This window comes from Coregonus clupeaformis, chromosome 34 (assembly GCF_020615455.1).
Source record: "Coregonus clupeaformis isolate EN_2021a chromosome 34, ASM2061545v1, whole genome shotgun sequence".
Lineage (NCBI taxonomy): Eukaryota > Metazoa > Chordata > Actinopteri > Salmoniformes > Salmonidae > Coregonus > Coregonus clupeaformis.
Window position 1 is genome coordinate 18,491,158 of NC_059225.1, and position 24,911 is coordinate 18,516,068.

At 43.7% G+C, this 24,911-nt stretch overlaps 1 protein-coding gene across 2 annotated transcripts in view; it reads left to right on the forward strand.

The window, feature by feature from the left end:
- The window catches only part of tpk1 (thiamin pyrophosphokinase 1), a 68,375-nt gene that overhangs the window by 15,528 nt on the left and 27,936 nt on the right, over window positions 1-24,911 (forward strand). For both annotated transcript variants that reach the window (XM_041861646.2, XM_045210495.1), the window contains exons 3-6: window positions 10,167-10,241; window positions 11,478-11,547; window positions 12,868-12,940; window positions 14,238-14,333. In XM_041861646.2, coding sequence (XP_041717580.1) covers window positions 10,167-10,241; window positions 11,478-11,547; window positions 12,868-12,940; window positions 14,238-14,333 — 314 coding nt within the window. The remainder of the gene's footprint in view (window positions 1-10,166; window positions 10,242-11,477; window positions 11,548-12,867; window positions 12,941-14,237; window positions 14,334-24,911) is intronic.

Here is a 24,911-nt window from a genome sequence, read left to right on the forward strand (position 1 = left end):
GCACCTCAGGATGACTGCAGAGTGCCACCCTTCTTAGACGCAGTCCGCTGCCTGTGGGCAGGGACACCTTGCATTTCTCAAGGCAAAACGCCATACTGGAAATGGTAGTTTCTCTCTGTTGGAAGAAGAGAAGGGTAGTGTATACACTGCAGTTTAACAGAAAAATATGGCAACCCCGGCTACACACTGCGTAAGACCAGTGAGTTTCTAAGGGATACTAGGATAGTTACTGTCTGTACTGTAAAGTAGTGTAACATAACTATAGTAAACCCAGCTATACACTGAAAACCTCAGTGTAATAGAGCTGAGATGTGAGTTTCCAGGGGAAACTAAGTAGTTACTGTTTACTGTAAAGTAGTGCAACAGAAAACTATCGTAACCCCAGCTACACACTGTGCAAGACCGCAGTGCAATAGCTGAAAAGTGAGTTTCCAAGTGTTAGGTTCTGACAGAGTAAAAAGCTAGACAGCCAATACATCTCTGTTGCTAGTCAGGAACTTAATTGGTTCCTCTCATTGGTGTAGCCTCCTGCTAGAACCTTCATGGGCGTGGAAATATATGTGTGTGACAGGACTGACTGTTCCTCCTCACTTCATCTGACCTGACCACGGGCCGAATTCCTCACTCCTCCCTACTCCACGGCTGTCCTACCTTATCAGTGACTGAAACCAGACTGTTGCCTTTTGCCCCTCTCCATAGGATACATGAGACTTAACAATAACATGTTCTGACAGAATATAAACTTTCTGCACTCCCCTTTCTTACTCAGTAACTTTCCAAACACCTAGTTCTCATCCACCCTCCATTGACCCCTACATATACATTCATTATACATGTAAAGTAGTCAATAAGTTCTAGTATGGTAACATGAATAAGTATATTCCAAGCTAGAATCCAACACAAGGGAAAACTAGGATAGTCACTGAAAACTAGCATAGTTACTGTATGTAAACTACAGTAAACCCAGGTACACACTGTGTGAAAAAAACAGTATTGTAATAGATGTGTCAGTTTCCATTTAAGGGATAGTTACTGTCTGTACTGTAAAGTAGTGCATCAGAACTATAGTAAACCCAGCTATACACTGAAACCCTCAGTGTAATAGAGCTGAGATATGAGTTTCCATGGGACACTTTGATAGTTAATGTCTGTACTGTAAAATAGTGTAACAGAAAACTATCGCAACCCAGCAACTGTGTGAACAAATAACAGTGTAATCTCACTATGGTGGGGCTAGCATAAACTCAGCCTAATACTGGAGAATGCCAACAGTGTAATATTACTGTCTATAGTATACACTGTGCAATACTGTATGATAGTATAGAATGGGACCTACAGTATCAGCCTTAGTCTCATACACTATCTGAAGGAGAGGAGACATGAATGTCTGTAGCTTTTCCTTGTGGAAAACATTAATCCAACAGTGTAAAATACTATGTCTATAGTAAACACTGCGCAATACTTTATAATAGTAAAGATTACTATGGACCTACAGTATCAGGCTTTGCCTCATACACACTATCTGAAGGAGGAGACGTGAAGTGTGAACTGCCTGACCGTCAAGGGGCAGGGCATTCTGCCTCTCACACATTTATAGCTTATTTCTTGCTTTAAATGTGTGAGTCGGCTGTAACCCACACCACACTTATAGCTTATTTCTTGCTATATACGTGGGGGTTCAGGTTGGCAGGACTTAATGGAAAGTGTGTTTATAACTGTGCTTAGTCCTGCAATGGTCATTTCTGGTTAAGCTAGCTAGTTTCTCAACTGGCTTACCTGGTTAAATAAAGGTGAAATAAAATAAAAAGTTTGCATAGTTTATTCACTGTGGTATGTACAAGCAGGGTTGCCAGGTCTAGCTAAAGTTTCTAGCCCAATGACCTCTGAAAACCCACCCACAAGGCCTGAAAACTAGCCCCAAAAACTGTTTTCGCTGCAAGAGAGGAGATACCACATTTATCCAATAAACCCTTTTTCCATAACGTTATCGAGCTAAATAAGAAGGAATATCGACGTCATTTTTTATGATGTAGGCTAAGAAGCAAAATATGAATATATCGCAAGAGAAAAAAAAAATCACACTTATTAAACTCTCCAGATCATTTTCCATAAATGGATGTCGATTTAACTTATTTTGACTGCTATGATTAAGCAATAAGGCCAAAGGAGGTTTGGTATATGGCCAATATACCACGGCTAAAGGCTGTTCTTAGGACATAGCCCTTAGCCGTGGTATATTGGTCATATACCACAAACCCCTGAGGTGCCTTATTGCTATTATAAACTGGTTACCAATGTAATTAGAACAGTGCAAGTGTGGTACATGGTCTGATATACCATGGCTTTCAACCAATCAGCATTCAGGGTTCAAAGCACCCAGTTTATAATTGTAAATAAATATAGTTTGCAAATGTGCATAACTATAGATAAATCCGACAGGAGAGTTTGAGTGATGAAAGTTGGGACAGAGGATCTCGAAGTCGCTGTGCAAGAGACACTTGGACGAACTTCAAAAAACTAATGTTAGGCTATTTTCTGGCAATTGTGCCTTTATTATATGCCAGATGTTAAGGCTACAAACTGTTATAAATGGCCTATTTGCAAGATTGCCTTGTTATTTCAATAGGCATAGGCTACTGACTAAAATCTGGGTTTAGAATTGCAATTCAACTTTGCCATGGTTTGCTGAGCTAGATGCAGGTAGCCTATAGCCCCTGATAGGCCTACATCTCATTTCAGGGAAAAGTCCACAATGAAACTGACATTAAGTGTTGCGATAGAGCTGTGACCATGATCACAATGGATAACTTTCAATTTAATTAACTAAACATGGCCATTAATAATTGCATAATAGCAAGGCTACAACAACAAACTGATTTATAGGCTATTTATTAAATCCGTTTGCCAGCTCCAGGTAGGATACACAAGTGGCACAAATTGATATGCAATGACTAAAGTGATATCGTCATTTCAACATATTTGTTGTATCAAATGGTAGGTTACAGTAGCCTACAATGGCATAGAAATTAATAGCCTACTTGATGGCCAACAGATGCAAATGTACCCTATCATTCTCCACATTTAATGTATTTTTCATTGTGGACTTTTTCCCGATAACAGAAGCATGCGAGGGAGTTCCATAACTTCCATTTCAAATGTCCACTCGTGCAGCGCTCCAGACCCTAGAACTGAGCACGAGTAAAACCCTTCGCTTGACATGGTTATCAATAAGAAAAGTCGACATTCGAATGCGGTTGACTTTAAACCACCTCTGAGCGAATTCATCTAAAGAGCTCTAGTGCGCCTAAAGTTGTTTTCCAATGCTTTGTCGACGTTATATCAGTTCTAACGCTTTAATATGTTTTATGGGAAAAGGGCGTCTCCATAATGACCAGTCTAAATAGCCTACCAACAACTGGTAAAAAGTTGTCACGACGTGCGCGTGCTGCTCTGTTTCTGTGACTTAGCTGACTCTGCTGCAGCACTCTCTCAACCAGTGCTCTCTCAATGCACACACGGCCTTCCTCAGCATTCACTCACTCAGTAACAGCCTGCTAACTGCCTGATAGTCAGCAGCAAGTAACAGTGATATGTATAGTAAAAACAAGAGAAATGCCATGGCGGCCGCGGTGCAATTTAGAAGTAGCCCAAAAACCCACCACCCGTGACCAATACATTTCCACCAGCGACATCGTTTTCAAAGTAGCCCAATTTGCTCTGAAAACCACGAACATGGCAACCCTACACACAAGCGTGTAGGCAAGATGGCTCAGCCTCGTGAAAGATGAAAACATGGTGCGACACCTAGCTCAGAGGAGAACTGTAAGTCCGCCGGAGCGAAACATACAGTCTCTCGATCTTGCGGGGTAAGCGTCCCCGAACTCGAAGGCTAAACCGGGAGGGTTCCCGGTGGACAGACAAGTCACACAGACAACTAGACAAACCCTCAGCGCCGCAATACAGTACTGGTCGACCAAACCATGTATCGCCCAGGTTGTACTAAAAACAAGGACAAAACCCAAACGAGATGGCACAAGCCAAAACGAGTGGGGGGACAGCAGAGCACCCAGATGGAGAGGCTAGGTGCTCCAAGCTATTGAATAGTAGCGGGTATACTTCTGCGTTTGTACACAACATAGAGCTCTTACCAAGCTAATCCTCTTCTTCTTTAAGTTTTTATTGGCGGATCGCAACCAACTGACAGGTGCATACACCGCCACCTACTATACTGGAGTGCGAGGCCAGTCACGACCTATCTATAACATGGGTTCCCCCCAAAAAATAACTCGGGGGGGCCCCCCTTCCAGCATTGGGGAATATCCTGCGCGCTCACGCACCACGTATATTTCTATGGGCACAAGCACCGTTCATTTTACCTTTATTTAACTAGGCAAGTCAGTTAAGAACAAATTCTTATTTACAATGAAGGAAACTGTTCACACCCCTCTTGTTGGTGCACAGAATTCTGTAGGTTTAATGCTTATTTCCTGCAATTCTACACGTTTTGTCATGGGGGGGGTGCAAAGAACATTTTGCAGTTTTAAAGCACATTTTCTTGCTATTCTATACATTTTGCCATGTCTAATGTGTATTCATGTGATATTTGAGTGACCAAAAATTACAACAATATCTATGGGCTAAAGAAATGTAAATAAAAAATGTTTAACTGGCGCGCCCCACAGTTTGGGAACCACTGATCTATTCCACTAACCCTGAATGTCTAATAAAATAAAATAATTCCCTACAAACCTCACTACTCACATCACCCCCACCCAAAATACCACCCATTCCCCAAACCTCACTACTCACATCACCCCCACCCAAAATACCACCCATTCCCCATTCCGGTCTAACCTCACTGACCCTGTCAAACAACCTCTCCCTTTCTACATCATATATTTCACAAAATAATAAACATGTTCAACCGTTTCCTCTACCATAAAACCATTACACATTCCAGTACCATGTTTCTTTATCAATTTCAAAGAGAAATTAAATCCTGTATGCCCTAATCTCATCCTACATAACATAACTTCCTCCCTTCTGCTCCCTTTATATGACACTATCTCCCGTACAGATTTCCTTGTAAGCAAATCCTCTCTGTAATGAATTGAGAAAAGGAAGAGGTGGAAGTCTTCTTCTTCTTCTTCTTCTTCTGTTTCTTCTTCTTCTTCTGTGGTTTTGACATGGCGGTTGGCAACCAACTTTAAGTTCCATTACCGCCACCAACTGGACTGGAGTGTGGACCAGAGACAGTGAAAGTCTAAATCCTGCCCAATATTCTCGTCTCCCTAAGGAAACGAAATACATAATTAAATACTACATCCCCTGAAGATTTCCCCAGCAGTTCACTTAATCCTTGCTCTTCAACCCCATTACTCTTCAAATCTAATAACAATCACTCCCTTTCCCTCCCATATTTCTGGCACTGAAATAGAAAATGTTCCACTGTCTCCATCTCCTCCTGACAATGATCACACCTCCCAGTCGGATGTTTTCCCACCAATTTCAATGTACTATTGAGCCTTGTGTGTCCCAGTCTCAGCCTTGTGACTACACTTTCCTCCCTTCTCTCTCGGCCTGAGGACCTCCCTGCCTCCACCTTTTCCAGGATCTTATACAGGTGTCTTCCCTTTCTCTCCCTATTCCACAACTCTTGCCATTTGTTTTCAACCACTGTTCTTATTAACCCCTTGGCTTGTGCTTTACAGATTGACAATTCCATCTCAACATTAGGATGTTTAAGAGCCTGCTTGGCGATAACATCCACCTCCTCATTCCCCTCTACTCCCACATGAGCTGTTACCCAGAGGAACATCACAAATACCCCCATCTGTTTCACCCTATAAAAGCACTGCAAAACCTCATACAATAAATCCTTTCTGCTCCGAGACACACATGAATTTAAGCTCATCAGTGCTGCACAGGAGTCAGAGCAGATGACTACCCTGTCTGGCCTCACCTCCTCCACCCACTCTGCAGCCAATAGTATGGCCAACAACTCCATTGTGTAAACAGATAAATGATCCGTTGCTCTTTTTATCTCTGCCACCTTAAACTCAGGAACATTAAAATCTGCACCTGTCCTCCCTGTTTTAGGGTCCTTAGATCCATCTGTGAATATATTCAAGAAAGCATAATATTGTGTTCTTAAATGTTCACTTACAACTGAATCTACTCCTCAACAGCTCATACCCTCTTAAGCAACCCTAGATCTATCACTGGCTGAGGAAGAAACCAAGGTGGGATAGCAGGAAGAACCACAGAGGGGGTAAACTCCCTCCAAAACAACCCCATCTCTGTCGCCATGGCATTGCCTATCCACCCAAAGCTTGTATTCAGATTGTGTTCATGTTCCCAGCACTCTAGGAGCACCTTTTTTGTAGGATGTGTAACCATATGTCCCTGTAGATTTACCCAATATGTCATGGCTAGCTGTTGTCTTCTTAACTTTAACGGCATCTCTCCCAACTCTACCTACATCGCTGCCACAGGGGAGGTCCTGAGTGCTCCACAACATATCTTTAGGACTTGGGCCTGGATTACATCTAGCTTTTGTAAAGATGTCTGAGCTGCTGATCCATATGCTACACTTCCATAATCCAGTGATGACTTTAACAGCGCTATATATAGCATTTTCAACGGCATGCTATCTGCCCCCCACTCCATTCCTGACAAGCAACGCATCACATTCAATATTTTCTTTCCTTTGGCAACTATTTCTCCCTCCCACAGTGCCCCATCATCCGCAAACAATGACCTCCCAATATCAGGTCTCACCTGAGAGAATACATCATCAATCATAATGGAGAACCACAAAGGACTAATGACACTTCCCTGGGGGGTACCATTATCTACCTCATAGCTTTCTGACATAGAGCTCCCCTCCCTCATGACACTTCCCTGGGGGGTACCATTATCCACCTCATAGCTTTCTGACATAGAGCTCCCCACCCTCATGACACTTCCCTGGGGGGTACCATTATCTACCTCATAGCTTTATGACATAGAGCTCCCCACCCTCATGACACTTCCCTGGGGGGTACCATTATCTACCTCATAGCTTTCTGACATAGAGCTCCCCACCCTCATGACACTTCCCTGGGGGGTACCATTTTCTACCTCATAGCTTTCTGAAATAGAGCTCTCCACCATCATGACACTTCCCTGGGGGGTACCATTATCTACCTCATAGCTTTCTGACATAGAGCTCCCCACCCTCATGACACTCCCCTGGGGGTACCATTATCTACCTCATAGCTTTCTGACAGAGCTCCCCACCCTCATGACACTTCCCTGGGGGGTACCATTATCTACCTCATAGCTTTCTGACATAGAGCTCCCCACCCTCACTTGTATTGATCGCCCAAAAATGTAATCCTTTCTCCAGTTATAAGCCCTTCCTCCAACCCCCATGATATTCAGCTTGATAAGTAGGCCTTCCTTCCACATCATATCATAGGCCTTCTCTACATCAAAGAAAACGGCTACCACCAACTCCTTATTTGCCTGTGTCTTCCATATGACTGACTCAAGGCACAGTACAGGATCCATCGTTCCCCTGCCTTTCCTGAACCCACTTTGATCTGGTGACATTAGTCCTCTACTCTCCAGAAAGTAAGTCAGCCTTTCCGTTGTCATCCTTTCCATAAGTTTACATACATCAGATGTCAACGCTATCGGCCTATAGCTTGAAGGACTAGTAGGGTTTTTCCCTGGTTTCTGTATCGGCACCACTACAGCCTGCTTCTAACTTCCAGGCAGTTTCCCTTCCTGCCACACCTTATTGTAAAGGCCCAAGACTTTCCCCATTGCAGTGTCACTGAGATGAGCCATCATGCTGTAACACATCTCATCCTTCCCAGGAGATGTTACCCCAGCTTTAGCTAATGCCCTCTTCATCTCAGCCAACGTAAAAGGGGCATTGAATGCACCCCCCCCGGATGTTCTCTTCTGTCCCTCTCTCTCCCATGCTGGCCCTCTTCTGTCAGATTATTTGAGCAAATGCTTGGGCTAACTTACCTGCCTTCTCCATATCTCTCACTGCGACAATCCTACCACTTTTCAGCACAGGGAGATCCCAATCTCGTCTGACCCCACTCATCTTCTTAATCATCCCACATACCTGTTTCCACAGAACCAGCGGCAATACTCCCTCTTAGCTGTCTTAATGATTCCCATAGGAATCACCTGCCTTGCTCCTTCTCCCCCCTGTACCCATAGGAATCACCTGCCTTGCTCCTTCTCCCCCCTGTACCCATAGGAATCACCTGCCTTGCTCCTTCTCCCCCCTGTACCCATAGGAATCACCTGCCTTGCTCCTTCTCCCCCCTGTACCCATAGGAATCACCTGCCTTGCTCCTTCTCCCCCCTGTACCCATAGGAATCACCTGCCTTGCTCCTTCTCCCCCCTGTACCCATAGGAATCACCTGCCTTGCTCCTTCTCCCCCCTGTACCCATAGGAATCACCTGCCTTGCTCCTTCTCCCCCCTGTACCCATAGGAATCACCTGCCTTGCTCCTTCTCCCCCCTGTACCCATAGGAATCACCTGCCTTGCTCCTTCTCCCCCCTGTACCCATAGGAATCACCTGCCTTGCTCCTTCTCCCCCTGTACCCATAGGAATCACCTGCCTTGCTCCTTCTCCCCCCCTGTACCCATAGGAATCACCTGCCTTGCTCCTTCTCCCCCCTGTACCCATAGGAATCACCTGCCTTGCTCCTTCTCCCCCCTGTACCCATAGGAATCACCTGCCTTGCTCCTTCTCCCCCTGTACCCATAGGAATCACCTGCCTTGCTCCTTCTCCCCCCTGTACCCATAGGAATCACCTGCCTTGCTCCTTCTCCCCCCTGTACCCATAGGAATCACCTGCCTTGCTCCTTCTCCCCCCTGTACCCATAGGAATCACCTGCCTTGCGGCCCCTACTATTGCTCCTCTTACTCCATAATTCACTGTTTCTATATCTGAACTGAGATCAACCTGAGACAGCTCCTATTCACTCAACTCCTGAAACTGACCCCACTCGGCTTTCCTAAACATCCATCTCCTCAATCCATTTCCTACTGAATTTTCCACCCTCAATCCTACAGTACACATGACAGGGTGGTGATCACTAGAGGGGGAAGTAGTGCGACGACAACTATTTAAGGGGTCAGCCGCAGCCTCAGCACTACCCGGTACACAGGACTAATCGGAATATATCCTGCCACTCAGAAGGATACCATATCATATTGGAGTGATCCAATATAGTGCTAAATCACAATAACACACCTATCTGTAACATCAACAGCCCACGAATACAGTGGGTAACATCTTCCTGGAACTCTATCGTTTTCTCAATAGTCCTTGCCTGGTGATAGATCAGACTTTCACACTCGGATTTGAAAGAGGCTACAACAGCCCCAAATATCTCCTCAGCAGCCGCTGTTAATAATGCCTGGTTGAAAAACACTCTCAACATCTAGAATGTAAGCATTTTTGTAGAGAATGCTAGCTAGCTAGCTACCGGTAGTTCGTACTATTTATATAGCCCTGCACAGCGTAGTCAAAATTGCGCACTATTGCCACCTGCTGGAGCGGAGTGCAACGGAGTCTACTGCATATTGTGATACCACTTGATTATGGAAGGGAAAGGGGATACCTAGTTAGTTGCACAACTGAATTCATTCAACTGAAATGAGCTGTCTGATGCAAGCATTTGATATCTCTAAAACATTTAAATGATTGAATGCTCTTGTTGTAAAAAGGAGCCCAAAAGGCAAATAGTTCTAACGTTCATCCCACACCCAACTGTAAGTAATGTTCAAACTAATTTCTGTTTGATCGCTGAACTGAAGCATAGTTTGATTTCTCTCTGGCTCATCCTCATTGTGGTTAGAACTATTAAAACAACAAGAACACTGAGTATTCAAGTAATTCGATTTCTCTCAGAGCTGTTGTGGAAGGGAGAGCAGTTTATCGCCTTACCTTTCTGAAGTAAACCTTCATTTCTGTTTCAGAATAGATCTGGTATTGTGTAACAAATGAAAGTAATGATCTCTCTCTCTCTCTCTCTCTCTCTCTCTCTCTCTCTCTCTCTCTCTCTCTCTCTCTCTCTCTCTCTCTCTCTCTCTCTCTCTCTCTCTCTCTCTCCACCTCTCCCCCTCTCCCCCTCCCTCCCTCCAGGCACACAGAAAATATGTCTGATCATTCTCAACCAGCCTATGGAAAAAGACTACCTTCATACACTCTGGAGTAAAGGTATTCATCGTATAGCTTTTCTATTAATTAGTGTTGGACACCAACATTGATCATTCAATATGATACCAAAATCATTGAGCAAGGTATGATTTTAGTCATTTAGCAGACACTCTTATCCAGAGCGACTTACAGTTAGTGAGTGCATACATTTTCATACTGGCCCCCCGTGGGAAACGAACCCACAACCCTAGCGTTGCAAGCGCCATGCTCTACCAACTGAGCTACAGGGGACTACATATCATGATATCGTTTTTTCTTTCCTCTTAGCTTACACGATTGTGAAATAAAGCATACATGACCCTTGCACAAAACCCCTTTCTCAGACCTTCATGCAGGCTATCAAGTCAACATACTTAATTTCCCTGCTGATGGCCCATCAGAGGTGGATGGGATTCCTTTTGAAATTGAGACTGGTTGGCTTCCAGAACATTCACATCTGGCTGTTTGGCCAATTAGCAGTTGTCTGGACTCCCCAGAGCTTTTGGGGGTGAATACTGAAGTAAACATTTACACAGTTTCTATTGGTATCTTGATATTTATTGGTATCTTTCCATATCAGTGCTCATCACTACTAATAATCCAATTATGAAATGTATCCTTTATCGTAAAGTTAAGACAGCATTGTTAGGTCTGTACTGATATGGTATTGGCTGTCTCTAAGCCAACCCTCCTCTTGGAGTGCTCCAGGCTGTTGCTCCAGCTCACACCTTTTTGTTGGGGGTATGTTTTGAAGCTGTGCTTGAGAGTGGGAAAGTTCATATAGAAAAGGGCACTGTACATTCTTTATCACACTGTGTTTGCTAGTACACACTTCTCTTGTGACACACACACACACACACACACACACACACACACACACACACACACACACACACACACACACACACACACACACACACACACACACACACACACACACACACACATGCTTGTTTAAAACAGAATGTCTCTCTCTCTCTGCTGAATACATTGGTTATATTAAACAAGGTGCTTAGAGAATGCTTCTGTTGCTCCTATGAAGTCTTTCCCCATGACACAAAACATTAAAAGTGGGAACTGGTGACCGCATATTTTGTTGTTGGGTAAAACTAGAAAGGAGGTTTTTTTCAACTATTGTTACACATGCATTATGTTTGGGAGCAATAGGAAATAAAAGCAAAAAGTTGTTTGCACACAAAACAAATACATAGCAAGATTCATTCACCTCTTTCAGCTAAGCAAGGTCTCTCTCTGTAGCTCTCCTGCGGGCGTGTGCAGATGGTGCAGCCAACCACCTGTATGACATCACTGCTGGACAACGAGACAGGTACAAGTAGCCACTGTGTGTGTGTGTGTTTGAATAATTGTGTCCTTCCTAAAGGACAGATACATTAACTCAGGGGTTCTCAAACTTTTTGGGTCTGGGGACCCCTTTTGTGATAGCAAATGCATCAGGGACCCCATCATAATCAGAACGCAACTCGAGGGATATAAAAATAGCATACAAGGATTACTTTGACAGTGCATGACCGGACAAACCAAGTCTCGGGCCCTGGGAAGGAATATTTTAAAGGGCACCAGAGAGAACCTTTTGCAGTTTTCAAGCTAAATTCCTGCAATTCTACACATTTTGTCATGTAGCAGAGAGTTTTTTTGTTCTTGCAACTTTAAAGCTCATATCTTGCAATTCTACACAGTGTTCCATTAGCCAGAGAGAAAATGTTGCAGTTTTAAAGCTTAAACAGTGCATTTATGTAAAAAAAAACAAAAAAACATTTTGAGTAGAAAAATGTATAATTGACATGGATACCAAAATCCCTGTGAGCCTCCCAGGCCCATGCTGCCCAGGGTTAAGAACATACAGTGCATTCGGAAAGTATTCAGACCCCTTGACCTTTTCCACATTTTGTTACGTTACAGCCTTATTCTAAAATTGATTAAATTGCTTTTTTCCCCTCATCAATCTACACACAATACCCCTCAATGACAAAGCAAAAACTGGTTTTTAGAAATGTTTGCAAATTTATAAAAAATAAAAAACTGAAAAAAGTATACAATAACATTCATCAAGGATCTCTCTGTCCTTTGCTCCGTTCATCTTTCCCTCGATCCTGACTAGTCTCCCAGTCCCTGCCGCTGAAAAACATGATGCTGCCACCACCATGCTTCACCGTAGGAATGGTGCCAGGTTTCCAAATCATGTCCAATCAATTTAATTTACCACAGGTGGACTCCAATCAAGTTGTAGAAACATCTCAAGGATGATCAATGGAAACAAGATTCACCTGAGCTCAATTTCGAGTCTCATAGCAAAGGGTCTGAATACTTATGTAAATATGGTATTTCCAGGTTTTTTTTGTGTATACATTTGCCAAAATTTCATAAAACCTGTTTTCACTTTGTCATTATGGGGTATTGTGTGTATATTGATGAGGGGGAAAAATAATTTCATCAATTTTAGAATAAGGCTGTAACTTAACAAAATGTGTAAAAAGTCAAGGGGTCTGAATACTTTCCAAATGCACTGTATAAATAGTGTATTTTGAGGTCTGGCCCCCTGCAGTACTTCCGCGGCCCCCCAAATTTCCCAAACGGACACTTTCCCAAATCCTCTTTCTCTCTTTCTTTTTCTTGTTCTCTCATCTAGTTTTCTTCCAGACTACATCAGTGGGGACTTTGATTCTGTTACTGCAGAGGTCAAAGCTTTCTACACAGAGAAGGTGACAAACACACACACACACACAGTGTACGATTGTGTTCAGAGCCCAGGGTACATAAGTGTTTACTGTTTGAAATGGAGATGACATTCTGAGTGGTTGAGAGAAGAGGAGTAGGTACCCAGCCATGATGACTCAGCCATGATGAGTCATGTAAATAGCAACGTTCTCTGTCCTCTAGGAGAATGAGCTAGTTTAACACTGATAAGCCATTATTCCCTGTATGCATTACATTATGGTAATGATATTAGAGGTACATCGCTCTGGTCCTTTAGACCCACAGTACTCTGCTCCTTCTAATCAGAGACTGACTTAGACCTGGACAACTGGCCAATCACGATGTAGAGAAAAGAAAACCAACAAAAACACAGCTACCTGCATTGTGTTATGGTAATGTTAGAGAGAATAGGGTTGGATTTATTCCAATATTACTCAGAGAATCAAAAGCTATGGTAATGTTGGAGAGAATAGGGTTGGATTTATTCCAATATTACTCAGAGAATCAAAAGCTATGGTAATGTTAGAGAGAATAGGGTTGGATTTATTATAATATTACTCAGAGAGAATCACAAGCTATGGTAATGTTAGAGAGAATAGAGTTGGATTTATTCCAATATTACTCAGGGAGAATCACAAGCTATGGTAATGTTAGAGAGAATATGGTTGGATTTATTCTAATATTACTCAGAGAGAATCTCAAGCTATGGTAATGTTAGAGAGAATATGGTTGGATTTATTCTAATATTACTCAGAGAGAATCTCAAGCTATGGTAATGTTAGAGAGAATATGGTTGGATTTATTATAATATTACTCAGAGAGAATCTCAAGCTATGGTAATGTTAGAGAGAATATGGTTGGATTTATTATAATATTACTCAGAGAGAATCTCAAGCTATGGTAATGTTAGAGAGAATAGTGCAAGACATCTAGGGACTTCAAGGTGTTTCAAGAGATGTGCATAACTCTACATAAATGAAAGAGAGAGCAGGGAGAGACAGGAGGGAAGGAGGGAGAGAGGGATAAAAATATTCTTCAGGGGATGGAGGGTGCATAAGACGGAGCGGGGTGGTGAAAGAGTGTGTGAGCTGACATGAATAGAACAAAGGCTGTGTGATTCCTGCTGCGAGCGGGAACTCACCTGGAACTAACTATCGTTTAGGGGCATTCACTGGAACGTTGTGTGTGTGTGGGTACGCTGAGTTTGAGAGAGCTCAGAGACTTTCTGCTCTTTTGCCTGCCTCTCTCTGTATATCTGTCTGTGTCACCTCCCCCGCCCCCCTCCTCTCTCTCTCTCTCTAGAAGTGTCAGTTGATAGAAACCGCTGATCAGGAGCTGACTGACTTCACTAAATGTCTGGCCATCATGGTGGAGGAGATCAAGAGACAACAGCTTCAGGTAATCCTCCATGTCCTCCTCTTCTGTCCTCCCCCTCTGTCCTCCTTTCTTTCCTCCCCCTCTGTCCTCCCCCTCGTCCTCCCCCTCTTCCTCCTCTCTGTCCCCCCCCTGTCCTCCTCTCTTTCCTCCCCCTCTGTCCTCCTCTCTTTCCTCCCCCTCTGTCCTCCCCCTCTTCCTCCTCTCTGTCCTCCCCGCTGTCAGGTTATTTACAACTTTATGTTGCTCACCACACATCTCACCTGTCAGAGAGGGTGTGTGTGTGTGTGTGTGTGTGTGTGTGTTTGTGTTTGTCTCTCAACTGTCAGAGAGGATGTGTGTTTGCCTGGGTGTTATTCACCCCAAGTCCCTCACTGCACACATGGACCCTTCACTCTTATTGCACATGTATATATATATACACACACACACACACACACACACACACACACACACACATCTCTGATTAACTGTCACTCAGTCAGTTAACCAGTGTCCTCAAACAGTCTGTCTAGACAATCTCTCCCTCCCATCCCAGAGGACCTGAGTCCTAGGACCATGCCTCAAGACTACATGCCCTGATGACTCCTTGCTGTCCCCAGTCCACCTGGTCGTGCTGCTGCTCCAGTTTCCACTTCTGCCAGCGGCTATGGAACCCTGCCCTGTTCACCGGACGTGCTACCTTGTCCCAGACCTGCTGTTTTCAACTCTCTCTCTACCGCACCTGCTATTTCAACCTCTAAATGCCCTGCTATGAAAAGCCAAGTGACATTTACTCCTGATGTACTGACCTGTTGCAACCTCTACAACCACTGTGATTATTATTTGACCCTGCAGGTCATCTATGAACGTTTGAACATCTTGGAGAAAAATCAGGCCTTAATGGCCATGTACTGTTATAATGTCCACCCAGCACAGCCAGAAGGGGACTGGCCACCCCTCAGGGAGTTTTTCCTAGCCACCGTGCTTCTACATCTGCATTGCTTGCTGTTTGGGGTTTTAGGCTGGGTTTCTGTATAGCACTTTGTGACATCTGTTGATGTAAAAAGGGCTTTATAAAAAACATTTGATTGATTGATGACAGAATCAGACCATCTATCCTCTAACTCTGAGCTGTGTGCTAAAACAACCATTTTAACCTTCTGTTTGTTCTTCTCTTGCGTACTATCTAACCTCCATATCCCTAAGGTATACAAATAACCTGTAGCAGTGTTGAAAGTCTATGAGTATGAAAAAGACAGACAGTATAGTGAGTAACTACGATGTACTGTAACAGTCCACGTCTGGCGTGTTGCCAGCCAGCCAGATTTATGGGAATTGACTAATTGATGGATCCTCTTTAGATTTATTGACAGTCATCATCAAATTATCACATAACATTTTCAATACCGGAATATCATCAGCAACATAATTATTATTTTGATTATGTTGTCTCTCAATAATAAGAGAACAGGGGCTGTCTGCAGATTTGTGGGTGCTAAAGTAGAAAGTGCTGCGTAACGGTATTTCAGTAGCCTGTTCCCAGATCTGTACTTCAATCACAGGAGGTTGGTGACACCTTAATTGGGGAGGATGTGCTTGTGGTAATGGCTGGAGCAGCATAGGTGAAATGGTATCAACACATCAATCACATGGTTTCTATGTGTTTGATGCCATTCCACCTACTCCGTTCCAGCCATTATTATGAGCTGTCCTCCCCTCAGCAGCCTCCACTAACTTCAACCATGACAACAATTAGGGCCGGGACGATACCAGTATCGCGATACTCATTAGTATCGTGGCAAGGAAACAAAACACGAAGCAGATTTAACTTCTGTAGGAAAACAGCCCTCATGTTGGAAACAAACATCACACAACCAGGGTCACATTTATTTATTTTCAACGACACAATATTTTACATACAGCAGGTTTTTAAAGGACCAAAGGGTTTGGTCTGCTTTGTGCTTTAATTTTTGCCATGGAACAAATATTGCGATACTGGTATCGTCACAGCCCTAACAACAACAGTCAGATGCTGGTATTGTCACAATTCTAACAACAACAGTCAGATGCTGGTATTGTCACAGTCCTAACAACAACAGTCAGATACTGGTATCGTCACAGCCTTAACAACAACAGTCAGATACTGGTATTGTCACAGTCCTAACGACAACAGTCAGATACTGGTATTGTCACAGCCCTACCAGCAACAGTCAGATACTGGTATCGTCACAGCCCTAACAACAACAGCCAGATACTGGTAGATACTGGTATCGTCACAGCCCTAACAACAACAGTCAGATACTGGTATTGTCACAGTCCTAACAACAACAGTCAGATACTGGTATCGTCACAGCCCTAACAACAACACTCAGATACTGGTATTGTCACAGCCCTAACAACAACAGTCAGATACTGGTAGATACTGGTATCGTCACAGCCCTAACAACAACAGTCAGATACTGGTATTGTCACAGCCCTAACAACAACAGTCAGATACTGGTATCGTCACAGCCCTAACAACAACAGTCAGATACTGGTATTGTCACAGCCCTAACAACAACAGTCAGATACTGGTATCGTCACAGCCCTAACAACAACAGTCAGATACTGGTATTGTCACAGTCCTAACAACAACAGTCAGATACTGGTATTGTCACAGTCCTAACAACAACAGTCAGATACTGGTATTGTCACAGCCCTACCAGCAACAGTCAGATACTGGTATCGCCACAGCCCTAAAGACAACAGTCAGATACTGGTATCGTCACAGCCCTAATGACAACAGTCAGATACTGGTATTGTCACAGCCCTAATGACAACAGTCATACTGGTATCGTCACAGCACTAACGACAACAGTCAGGTACTGGTATCGTCACAGCCCTAACGACAACAGTCAGATACTGGTAGATACTTGTATCATCACAGCCCTAACGACAACATTCAGATACTGGTATCATCACAGCCCTAACAACAACAGTCAGATACTGGTATCATCACAGCCCTAACAACAACAGTCAGGTACTGGTATCATCACAGCCCTAACGACAACAGTCAGATACTGGTAGATACTGGTATCATCACAGCCCTAACGACAACAGTCAGATACTGTTATCGTCACAGCCCTAACAACAACAGTCAGATACTGGTATCGCCACAGCCCTAATGACAACAGTCAGATACTGGTATCGTCACAGCCCTAACGACAACAGTCAGATACTGGTAGATACTTGTATCATCACAGCCCTAACAACAACATTCAGATACTGGTATCATCACAGCCCTAACAACAACAGTCAGGTACTGGTATCATCACAGCCCTAACGACAACAGTCAGATACTGTATCGTCACAGCCCTACGACAACAGTCAGATACTGTTCGTCACAGCCCTAACGACAACAGTCAGATACTGGTAGATACTTGTATCATCACAGCCCTAACAACCTACAACACAGCCCTAACAACAACAGTCAGATACTGGTATCGTCACAGCCCTAACGACAACAGTCAGATACTGGTATCGTCACAGCCCTAACGACAACAGTCAGATACTGGTAGATACTTGTATCATCACAGCCCTAACAACAACATTCAGATACTGGTATCATCACAGCCCTAACAACAACAGTCAGGTACTGGTATCATCACAGCCCTAACGACAACAGTCAGATACTGGTAGATACTGGTATCATCACAGCCCTAACGACAACAGTCAGATACTGTTATCGTCACAGCCCTAACAACAACAGTCAGATACTGGTATCGCCACAGCCCTAATGACAACAGTCAGATACTGGTATCGTCACAGCCCTAACGACAACAGTCAGATACTGGTAGATACTTGTATCATCACAGCCCTAACAACAACATTCAGATACTGGTATCATCACAGCCCTAACAACAACAGTCAGGTACTGGTATCATCACAGCCCTAACGACAACAGTCAGATACTGGTAGATACTGTATCAACACAGCCCTAACAACAACAGTCAGAAACTGGTATCGTCACAGCCCTAATGACAACAGTCAGATACTGGTATCGTCACAGCCCTAACGACAACAGTCAGATACTGGTATCGTCACAGCCCTAATGACAACAGTCAGATACTGGTATTGTCACAGCCCTAATGACAACAGTCAGATACTGGTATCGTCACAGCCCTAACAACAACAGTCAGATACTGGTATTGTCACAGCCCTAATGACAACAGTCAGATACTGGTATCATCACAGCCCTAATGACAACAGTCAGATACTGGTATCGTCACAGCCCTAATGACAACAGTTAGATACTGGTATCGTCACAGCCTTAATGACAACAGTCAGATACTGGTATTGTCACAGCCCTAACGACAACAGTCAGATACTGGTAGATACTTATATCATCACAGCCCTAACAACAACATTCAGATACTGGTATCATCACAGCCCTAACAACAACAGTCAGGTACTGGTATCGTCACAGCCCTAACAACAACAGTCAGGTACTGGTATCGTCACAGCCCTAACGACAACAGTCAGATACTGGTAGATACTTGTATCATCACAGCCCTAACAACAACATTCAGATACTGGTATCATCACAGCCCTAACAACAACAGTCAGGTACTGGTATCATCACAGCCCTAACGACAACAGTCAGATACTGGTAGATACTGGTATCGTCACAGCCCTAACAACAACAGTCAGATACTGGTATCGTCACAGCCCTAATGACAACAGTCAGATGCTGGTATTGTCACAGCCCTAATGACAACAGTCAGATACTGGTATCGTCACAGCCTTAACGACAACAGTCAGATACTGGTATTGTCACAGCCCTAATGACAACAGTCATACTGGTATCGTCACAGCACTAACTACAACAGTCAGAAACTGGTATCGTCACAGCCCTAACGACAACAGTCAGATACTGGTAGATATTTGTATCATCACAGCCCTACCAACAACATTCAGATACTGGTATCATCACAGCCCTAACAACAACAGTCAGGTACTGGTATCGTCACAGCCCTAACGACAACAGTCAGATACTGGTAGATACTTGTATCATCACAGCCCTAACAACAACATGCAGATACTGGTATCATCACATCCCTAACAACAACAGTCAGGTACTGGTATCATCACAGCCCTAACGACAACAGTCAGATACTGGTAGATACTGGTATCATCACAGCCCTAACAACAACAGTCAGATACTGTTATCGTCACAGCCCTAACAACAACAGTCAGATACTGGTATCGCCACAGCCCTAATGACAACAGTCAGATACTGGTATCGTCACAGCCCTAACGACAACAGTCAGATGCTGGTATTGTCACAGTCCTAACGACAACAGTCAGATACTTGTATCTTCACAGCCCTAATGACAACAGTCAGATACTGGCATCGTCACAGCCCTAATGACAACAGTCAGATACTGGCATCGTCACAGCCCTAATGACAACAGTCAGATACTGGTATCGTCACAGCCCTAACGACAACAGTCAGATGCTGGTATTGTCACAGCCCTAATGACAACAGTCAGATACTGGTACCGTCACAGCCCTAACGACAACAGTCAGATACTGGTATCGTCACAGCCCTAACAACAACAGTCAGATGCTGGTATTGTCACAGTCCTAACAACAACAGTCAGATACTGGTATCGTCACAGCCCTAATGACAACAGTCAGATACTGGCATCATCACAGCCCTAATGACAACAGTCAGATACTGATATCGTCACAGCCCTAATGACAACAGTCAGATACTGGTACCGTCACAGCCCTAACGACAACAGTCAGATGCTGGTATTGTCACAGCCCTAATGACAACAGTCAGATACTGGTATCGTCACAGCCCTAACGACAACAGTCAGATACTGGTATCGTCACAGCCCTAATGACAACAGTCAGATACTGGTACCGTCACAGCCCTAACGACAACAGTCAGATGCTGGTATTGTCACAGCCCTAATGACAACAGTCAGATACTGGTATCGTCACAGCCCTAACGACAACAGTCAGATACTGGTATCGTCACAGCCCTAACAACAACAGTCAGATGCTGGTATTGTCACAGTCCTAACAACAACAGTCAGATACTTGTATCATCACAGCCCTAAAAACAACAGTCAGATACTGGTATCGCCACATCCCTAACGACAACAGTCAGATACTGGTATCATCACAGCCCTAACGACAACAGTCAGATACTGGTATCGTCACAGCCCTAATGACAACAGTCAGATTCTGGTATTGTCACAGTCCTAACGACAACAGTCAGATACTGGTATTGTCACAGTCCTAACGACAACAGTCAGATACTGGTATCATCACAGCCCTAACGACAACAGTCAGATACTGGTATCGTCACAGCCCTAATGACAACAGTCAGATACTGGTATCGTCACAGCCCTAACAACAACAGTCAGATGCTGGTATTGTCACAGTCCTAACAACAACAGTCAGATACTTGTATCATCACAGCCCTAAAAACAACAGTCAGATACTTGTATCATCACAGCCCTAAAAACATCAGTCAGATACTGGTATCGCCACAGCCCTAACGACAACAGTCAGATACTGGTATCGTCACAGCCCTAATGACAACAGTCAGCTACTGGCATCATCACAGCCCTAATGACAACAGTCAGATACTGGCATCGTCACAGCCCTAATGACAACAGTCAGATACTGGTACCGTCACAGCCCTAACGACAACAGTCAGATGCTGGTATTGTCACAGCCCTAATGACAACAGTCAGATACTGGTATCGTCACAGCCCTAACGACAACAGTCAGATACTGGTATCGTCACAGCCCTAACAACAACAGTCAGATGCTGGTATTGTCACAGTCCTAACAACAACAGTCAGATACTTGTATCATCACAGCCCTAATGACAACAGTCAGATACTGGTATCGTCACAGCCCTAATGACAACAGTCAGATACTGGTATCGTCACAGCCCTAACGACAACAGTCAGATACTGGTATCGTCACAGCCCTAATGACAACAGTCAGATACTGGTATCGTCACAGCCCTAACGACAACAGTCAGATACTGGTATCATCACAGCCCTAACGACAACAGTCGGATACTGGTATCATCACAGCCCTAACGACAACAGTCAGATACTGGTATCGTCACAGCCCTAATGACAACAGTCAGATTCTGTCATCATCACAGCCCTAATGACAACAGTCAGATACTGGTATCGTCACAGCCCTAACGACAACAGACAGATGCTGGTATTGTCACAGCCCTAATGACAACAGTCAGATACTGGTATCGTCACAGCCCTAACGACAACAGTCAGATACTGGTATCGTCACAGCCCTAATGACAACAGTCAGATACTGGTATCGTCACAGCCCTAACGACAACAGTCAGATACTGGTATCGTCACAGCCCTAATGACAACAGTCAGATACTGGTATCATCACAGCCCTAACGACAACAGTCAGATACTGGTATCGTCACAGCCCTAATGACAACAGTCAGATACTGGCATCATCACAGCCCTAATGACAACAGTCAGATACTGGTATCGTCACAGCCCTAACGACAACAGTCAGATGCTGGTATTGTCACAGCCCTAATGACAACAGTCAGATACTGGTATCGTCACAGCCCTAACGACAACAGTCAGATACTGGTATCGTCACAGCCCTAACGACAACAGTCAGATACTTGTATCTTCACAGCCCTAAAAACAACAGTCAGATACTGGTATCGCCACAGCCCTAACGACAACAGTCAGATACTGGTATTGTCACAGTCCTAACAACAACAGTCAGATACTTGTATCTTCACAGCCCTAAAAACAACAGTCAGATACTGGTATCACCACAGCCCTAACGACAACAGTCAGATACTGGTATCATCACAGCCCTAACGACAACAGTCAGATACTGGTATCGTCACAGCCCTAATGACAACAGTCAGATACTGGTATTGTCACAGCCCTAATGACAACAGTCAGATACTGGCATCGTCACAGCCCTAATGACAACAGTCAGATACTGGTATCGTCACAGCCCTAACGACAACAGTCAGATACTGGTATCGTCACAGCCCTAACGACAATAGTCATACTGGTATCCTCACAGCACTAACGACAACAGTCAGAAACTGGTATCGTCACAGCCCTAATGACAACAGTCAGATACTGGCATCGTCACAGCCCTAATGACAACAGTCAGATACTGGTATCGTCACAGCCCTAACGACAACAGTCAGATACTGGTATCGTCACAGCCCTAACGACAATAGTCATACTGGTATCATCACAGCCCTAACAACAACAGTCAGGTACTGGTATCATCACAGCCCTAACGACAACAGTCAGATACTGGTAGATACTTGTATCATCACAGCCCTAACAACAACATTCAGATACTGGTATCATCACAGCCCTAACGACAACAGTCAGATACTGGTATCATCACAGCCCTAACGACAACAGTCAGATACTGGTATCATCACAGCCCTAACAACAACATTCAGATACTGGTATCATCACAGCCCTAACGACAACAGTCAGATGCTGGTATCGTCACAGCCATAACAACAACAGTCTAATACTGGTATCGTCACAGCCCTAACGACAGCAGTCAGAGGGGTTAGCTAAAGCACATACAGACCTGGGACCAGTCGGAAGTTTACATACACTTAGGTTGGAGTCATTAAAACTCGTTTTTCAACCACTCCACAAATTTCTTGTTAACAAACTATAGTTTTGGCAGGTCGGTTAGGACATCTACTTTGTGCATGACACAAGTAATTATTCCAACAATTGTTTACAGACAGATTATTTCACTTATAATTCACTGTATCACAATTCCAGTAGGTCAGAAGTTTACATACACTAAGTTGACTGTGCCTTTAAACAGCTTGGAAAATTCCAGAAAATGATGTCATGCTTTAGAAGCTTCTGATAGGCTAATTGACATCATTTTAGTCAATTGGAGGTGTATCTGTGGATGTATTTCAAGGCCTACCTTGAACCTCATTGCCTCTTTGCTTGACATAATGGGAAAATCAAAAGAAATCAGCCAAGACCTCAGAAAAAAGATTGTAGACCTCCACAAGTCTGGTTCATCCTTGGGAGCAATTTCCAAATACCTGAAGGTACCACGTTCATCTGTACAAACAATAGTACGCAAGTATAAACACCATGGGACCACGCAGCCGTAATACCACTCAGGAAGGAGACGCGTTCTGTCTCCTAGAGATGAACGTACTTTGGTGCGAAAAGTGCAAATCAATCCCAGAACAACAGCAAAGGACCTTGTGAAGATGCTGGAGGAAACAGGTACAAAAGTATCTATAGCCACAGTAAAACGAGTACTATATCGACATAAACTGAAAGGACGCTCAGCAAGGAAGAAGCCACTGCTCCAAAACCACCATAAAAAAGCCAGACTACGGTTTGCAACTGCACATGGGGACAAAGATCGTACTTTTTGGAGAAACGTCCTCTGGTCTGATGAAACAAAAATATAACTGTTTGGCCATAATGACCATCGTTATGTTTGGAGGAAAAAGGGGGTTGCTTGCAAGCCGAAGAACACCACCCCAACCGTGAAGCACGGGGGTGGCAGCATCATGCTGTGGGGGTGCTTTGCTGCAGGAGGGACTGGTGCACTTCACAAAATAGATGGCATCATGAGGAAGGAAAATTATGTGGATATATTGAAGCAACATTTCAAGACATCAGTCAGGAAGTTAAAGCTTGGTCGCAAATGGGTCTTCCAAATGGACAATGACCCCAAGCATACCTCCAAAGTTGTGGCAAAATGGCTTAAGGACAACAAAGTCAAGGTATTGGAGTGGCCATCACAAAGCCCTGACCTCAATCCTATAAACAATTTGTGAAAAAGCGTGTGCGAGCAAGGAGGTCTACAAACCTGACTCAGTTATATCAGCTCTGTCAGGAGGAATGGGCCAAAATTCACCCAACTTATTGTGGGAAGCTTGTGTAAGGTTACCTGAAACGTTTGACCCAAGTTAAACAATTTAAAGGCAATGCTACCAAATACTAATTGAGTGTATGTAAACTTCTGACCCACTGAGAATGTGATGAAATAAATAAAAGCTTAAATAAATCATTCTCTCTACTATTATTCTGACATTTCACGTTCTTAAAATAAAGTGGTGATCCTAACTGACCTAAAACAGGGAATTTTTACTAGGATTAAATGTCAGGAATTGTGAAAAACTGAGTTTAAATGTAGTTGGCTAAGGTGTATGTAAACTTCCGACTTCAACTGTGTGTTGCATAATATAGGCTATTCCATTGGTTTGTCCTGTTTCCCTTTATGTTGTCTGTCTTGTTCTAGGCTGTGGTTAAAGATGCTGAAGTTGCAAAGTAAAGATTTAACATAATACTTTCTTTCTGTTTTATAATCTCTCTCTGTCTCCAAGGACCGTAGCTCGGCAACGCTTGTTTACAGAACACTGTCATTCAGATGATAAGACAAATTATTTTCGAAAGCAGTTCGGTGTTTATTCATGCGTGGGTGTGTGTGTGCAGTCTAATAAGAGAAAAGTGTTTTTCTAAAGCTGTTCTCTGTTGTGTGTGGGTCTTTGACAGATGTGGATTTAACCTCAATAAACACATTTCTAAA